Source organism: Helobdella robusta (genome assembly GCF_000326865.2).
Source record: "Helobdella robusta unplaced genomic scaffold HELROscaffold_9, whole genome shotgun sequence".
Lineage (NCBI taxonomy): Eukaryota > Metazoa > Annelida > Clitellata > Rhynchobdellida > Glossiphoniidae > Helobdella > Helobdella robusta.
Window position 1 is genome coordinate 1,498,165 of NW_008705512.1, and position 6,564 is coordinate 1,504,728.

Here is a 6,564-nt window from a genome sequence, read left to right on the forward strand (position 1 = left end):
ATACACCAACATGCGTTGTACTGTACAAACAACACGTACATACACGAGTTGTGCAACACACATTCACGCGTTGTACATAACAAACGAGTAAAAGCATTGTACATACGTAACGTACATACAAATATATGCACTCGTACACACGTATAATGGTACGCAAGCCATACAATCTTTGTACTGCTGCTGATATGTGCATCATAAGTGTCAATAAATTCCTCCTGTATTACGTACTGTACGTACAGCAGAATGTAAGCCCATGTTGCTCGTGTTGTAATGCTTAGATACGCTCCAAGAGGTAGGCGTGCCATATAACCTATAACTTATATTATGACAAATATTATTTCAAATTGCAAACGTCAGACTAATGTTCTGTATATATTTGTACGTATACTTTAGTATATTTACGTTGTTATATGATAAGCCTGCACATGTATGAAGTAGGTCCGTAGGAATGTATGTACGTGTGTGTTATGTACCTATACATTTATATCATGTATATAAATTGTGTACTTTTATTTTTTTCTGGGACGCATACATTCGTTCGGACTTAATTAGTCATGCCAGCGTCAAATGCTTCTTGTTGTGTTGTTGGTGCTTCAATTTGCAGGCTAGGAAAATTAATTTTGTTAAATTTGCTTTTGAATTTTCAGAATGGATATTAAAAAAACTGTTTGGACTATAGTTTGTGGTTAGTAGTTGCATGTTGAAAGTCACAACAATGAAAGATATCATTAAAATATATTTCAGACTTTATAGCAAAATAATTTTTGAATTATATCAGTTAACGGATTAAAAAAATGAACATCGTTTATAAATTTGTAGCATCAACATAACAAATGACGAGTTACACATTTATATTGGACGTTTCTCGAAATCACAAATATTCTGCTAGCAAGCAATTACTTTGACGCCTGACTGTTTAGTTACGAACATTTCATCTTTTGTCAACGAATATTTAATTAACCATTCTTAATAGAGATATGTTATTTTGGAACAAAATAGTTATAATTTGCCAACAAATAAACAAATGAAACAATACACACGCCTGCATGAATGAACGTCAAAAGTTTTGACTCAGAACCAAAGCAAGACCAATCATATCAGCACGCAGCAGTTCTTAAGAGATCTCAATCTGTAATATAAAATATAAGTCTGTCCTAAATGTTCTATAATAATAAATGAAATCTCTTCTTAATTTCTGCACGTATTAGCCAGCATTTCATAGGACCTTGAAGGATGGAAAGACTCTTCAAGTCGGTCCTCAGCGTTCGCGAGTTCAAACTCCACGTGGACGATGACTACGTGGACAGGTTGAGTCACCGAGTTACGGTCATCATTCTCGTTGGATTTGCTTTCATCGCAAGCACCAAGCAGTTTGTTGGCGTTCCCATGAGCTGCTGGTGCCCACCCGAGTTCAAGCCCAGTCATCGGGACTACACGGACACCATCTGTTGGGTCAGCAACACTTACTACCTACCTGTCAATGAGATCATTCCCAGAGACAAATTTTCTATGCAATCAAAAAAACAGGTGTCGTTTGAAGTTTGAAGCTTATTGATTTCGTTTTGGTTAAAAATTATATGACTCATCATTAAAAGTATATTGTGTTTTAATGTGTATGTATGTTATTGGTGGTAAAGGGTTTACGATAGTATAAGCCTAAGCTCTATGCTTTTTATAAAGTTTTTTATATACTTCGTGCTAAAACACAAAAACATCGTATACCAGAATACAATTCTCGGGTGCGAGAGATTTCAAGCGGCTTAAAAAAAGTGAGCGCTGTGTGTGTTCATATGGATCGTCACATCTACATTTTATAACTTCTGCGAATCTGTATTCTACTTACCGACGTAATAAAAAAGATTCATGAGAAAGAATTTTTTTAGTCTCATCACTAACGTGTGACGTGCTCAAGAACTATCTTTGATATACTTGAAACAGCTATTTTGAACAACAATACCAAGAGCAGATCATTCCATATTGAAAACGATTATGATTATAGAAACTTGTAAAACATCTTCTGGTGAAAAAACTTGCTGGCTTCAAAAACAGTTAAAAAAACTATTATTTAAAAACATCAGTTTTTAATTTTAAAAAAATCTTCAAGACTTTAAGTCATTTTGTTGTACCAAAAAGCCTATCCGTATGTCGTTACTTCAAAAAGTCCGCTCTTAAGAGGAAATTTAACCATCATTGCCAACCGTCCCGAATTAAGCAGGACAGTCCCGAATTTTGCCCTCCATGTCCCGCGGGACGCATATTTGTCTCGCTTTTTGCGAAATCAAAACAAATAGCTAATTAATTTATTAACAATTTATAAATACAATTCACAATTATATTAACAAATAAATAAATAAAGTTAATAAATTGCATATCAACAATGCAATTTATTAACAAATTTAAAATAGCCATAACCGCCATTTTATTATGTTTCTAGCACAAATACATCAATGAAACAATTCTTTAACTCCAATGCAACGTCAGTGATTGTTATGTTAATAACGAGTTACATCAAAGAAATATTTCTTAGTTTAGTTGCTATTTCGGTAATGATTATGATTCTAATAAAACAACAAAGGAAAACGCCGACTGTTTATTTAATGTAATTTGATCGAAATATCGATGATGATTATGATTGTACAAAAACATCAAAGCACTGAGACAACTGTATTTATATATATATATATATATATTATGTTGGAAGGAGACCATTTTTTGATACTGTTGGTATGAATTCTATGAATTGTTGGCATTCGTTAGAATTTATAAATAATTGTATATTTATATACACATGCATATATATATACACACACACACACATTTGCCCCGCTTTTAAGAATCCAAATATTTGGCACGTATGATTTAATATGCAAAAGAGTTCCGTACCGAGCCTATCCGTTACTCTGGACTGTCCGCCTTTTAGGATCTCGTTCTTCAGGACTTTCATTGTATTCAATTTCATTTCCACGCCATTTCCAGTGAAAAAGTATGTTTGATCGTGTTAATCGTGGTCGTCAGGGCGCCCATGATCAACTGGTGCAATAAGCGAGAGTTTTCGCTACAAAAATACGGATTAATATAAACAGTCAATTTATAGACCACTTATGTATTTCTTTTTGAAATGAACAAAATTGTCTTTAAATTTGAATTAATGATAAAGTTTATTTATTGTTTAGAACACTTTTAAATTCAAATTAACAATTATTTATATTTTTAAACAAAATTTTCACAAGCTAAAAAATTATACTCTCCATGCAAGCAAATCTTAATGATAAAATTGATGCATGGCTACATTATTTTTAAAAAAATTTGTACTTTGGCACAGTTCTATCACACATTAATCAATTAAAAATTTGTTAACACTCATTCCAGGTGATCTGTTACTACCAATGGGTACCACTGATTCTTATATTTCAAGCCGTTTTATCCTTCATCCCCTGCCAACTCTGGCGTTTCCTCAACCAGAGGTCTGGAGTGAACCTCTGCACGATCATGGACGCAGCGCACGTTTGTTCGGAAGCATCGTACCTCGAAGTGAGGGAGAAAGCTGTCCGCTACATCGTCAACCACATGGATCGCTACCTCCTCAGCCAGCGAGAGTTCAGGACGGGTTGCTTGGTGCGAATCAAACATTTCGTAGCGAAGGTCTGCTGTTTGATAGGGGGCAGACTCTATGGCAATTATCTCATAACAGCATATCTCTGCATTAAGATGCTCTACATCGTTGTTGCTATTGTGCAACTCATGCTCATGGAAGTGAGTTGTTAAATGATATTACGAAACTTCTTGTTTATATTTTTATATTGCATTGCAAAATTTTAATGATATAAGTTGTAGAAATAAAACCATAAGGGCCGTTCAGATAATACGCAACACGAAAAAACAATTTTTTTGGCACCCTTTCCATAACATTTCTGTAACTAACACGGCTTGGCGGCAAAATCAGAGGCTAATCTTGGTGGTTAGATGCACTTGTTTGGATCATGGCCCAACATTTTTCATATCATTTTAATGAGAGTCGTATTTTAATTAATTTGTACAACCAAGACGGATTTTCGATTTAACCTAACTTGACCCTAACATGGCAAAAAAAATTTCTTTTTAATTTATTGGCATATTTTAAAAAAGTGTTTTAAAAATGTAAAATTGTAAAAATTAAGAAAAATATTAAAAACTGAACACCTAACGATCCAAATTTTTGAAGAAATTTAAACTCCATCTATTTTCGAAACGGCCCTTCACTCAAATTGAGCATTTCACGAATGATGTTTGAGATTTAATTGCTCACTTTTGTAAAAGTCTTCCTTCCATTTAACAATTATTAAGAAATTGCCAACCAACCCAACGACAGGTGTTCCTGGGCATTGAGTACCATTGGTACGGCACGTACGTCATCGATAAGCTAATAAAAGGACAAGAATGGGAGCCATCCGAACGTTTTCCACGTGTGACCTTGTGTGAATTTGACCTTCGCTACCAGTCACGAATCATCAATTACGTTGTTCAGTGTGCCCTAACCATCAATCTCTTCAACGAGAAAATATTTGTATTTGTTTGGTTCTGGTTTGTTTTTGTCATTATTGTAACATCGATCAATTTGTTAAAATGGCTTTTCCGATCGTTGTACTGGCCCGGCCAGGTGCAGTATGTTCGGCAGAGGTTGAGAGCCTTCGATATCGCCCATCGAGATTCTAACGTCTTGGCGAAATTTACGGAAAATTATTTGCGTAGAGACGGGATGTTCATCCTGCGACTCATCAGCCAGAACATGGGAGAGGTGGTGTCAGGGGAGGCTTTGTGCGGCCTCTGGAACAACTACAACCCTGAAAAACGCATCCTTGCTGAAAAACCTGGTCGACGCCACATGGACAAAAGTCGAGGAACCGGAGGAAAGAAAATAGACATCTGAAATAATCTGAAATAATTTTAGTTCGTTGTCTTTGTATTTGGTTCCTTGAACGTAAAATTTAGCCAGACGAGAGAATGATTGTGTGTGTTCACAAGAGAAGGCAGTTAATCTTCTCTCGGAGTGAAAGAAAAAAACGTTTGTTTCAAATTCTTCTAAATTATTGATTTTTTAACGCAATGCATTCCTGCTAATTTTCAGTTTTCAGTTTAATTTTTCAAATTTGAATCTTTTCAACATTTCCCTTAATTGTGCTGTATAGTTGAACAAGAAGTGTAATTTCTCAATTGCATGCAACTTTTCAATTTTTTCTTTTCATCACATTCTCCAGCTAGTTAGTCAAATGTAATGTTGTTAATTTCTCAAACTCGTGACAATTATTTTTATTCACAGACTTTTGTTTCATGCAGTAGATACATAATTCATTCATCGAATTATCATTTCACTCCAGAAATCATATTTCAATTTTATTTCATTGTCTTAACATGCCTTCCATAGAATTTCAACCGTTGTTCATGTAGAAGTATTACAAATCTATTCCACTACTTGTAAATCATTTATTGAAATTAAAATTTTCATTTACGTCATAGAGATTATTTCAATTATCAATAAAATGAAGATGCATAAATTGAAGAGCCTTTTTAAAAGACCGATATTAATATTTCTTTCTGTAACTTCTTTCGTGAGATGTGAATGAATAGGTTTAGATTGTAGTGTTCAACGAATTTTCCAGTTAATTTCTAATTTAATTTAGAACGTTCATTTTTTGTGATATTGACTTGTCAATAAAGTTTACAAAATCTTCTTCTCGCATAATTTTTGCATGCAGAATATAAATTAGATGGCCGATTTTTTTTTATCATGAATTCACTTTCAAAAGCAAGCAATAATAATGTTAAAGATACGTAAATGATCTGCTATCGTGTTGTTAGAACGAGTTTTGAACTTCCTATAAAATTATTTTATTTGAACCGTTGTTACATTTTAATAACAATATGATTGAAAAACGTATCTCAGACACTTTTGATGTTTTGGGCTATAGAGACCTTTGTGAAAAATACTTGCTTCACTCACAAACATTCATAAAACATTTTATAACACAAAAAATATTTAATAACATTTTTTACATATAAAGGGACTTAAGTTTGTAAACTGTATAACCCACAAGACCCATTCTATACAACTACAGCAACGCTACTGATGCTTGTTCTCTACTACTTTGTAAGAACGTTTCGATGTTGTATCGATTATTTTAGACTAACGCTGCTCCAAGCAATAAAACAATGGAAAAGAATAGGCGCGTGGAGAATGATGATGATGAAGAAGAAGAAGATGATAATGTTGTTGTTGTTGATGTTGTTGTTGTTGTTGTTCATGGCTTTTATGTGGATGATGTTGAGGAGGAGTTTGGTTTTCTGTTGACGTCGTTTTTGGTGAGTGAGGATGAGTAGAGAAAAATGATGATGGTGTTAATAATAATAATGATGATGATTTTGGTGATGTTGTTGTGTATGATGTTGTGGTATATGATGTTGTTTTGTTGTTGTTGATGATGTTGTTGATGTCGTTGTAGTGTTGTTGATAGCGATTGTAATGATGATGATAATGAGGCTGGTGACGATGTTGTTTTGTCAATAATTTTAGAAAATAAATCTTTTTTT

The 6,564-nt window shown here is 33.8% G+C and overlaps 1 protein-coding gene across 1 annotated transcript; it reads left to right on the forward strand.

Moving 5' to 3' along the window:
- Positions 1–532: 532 nt before the first annotated feature.
- On the forward strand, positions 533–5,707 carry HELRODRAFT_96495 (hypothetical protein). Its single transcript, XM_009033099.1, has 3 exons — positions 533–1,527; positions 3,370–3,753; positions 4,349–5,707. The coding sequence occupies exons 1-3, from the start codon at positions 1,234–1,236 to the stop codon at positions 4,904–4,906; spliced, it is 1,236 nt and encodes a 411-aa protein (XP_009031347.1). The 5' UTR covers positions 533–1,233; the 3' UTR covers positions 4,907–5,707.
- The last annotated feature ends 857 nt before the right edge of the window (positions 5,708–6,564 follow it).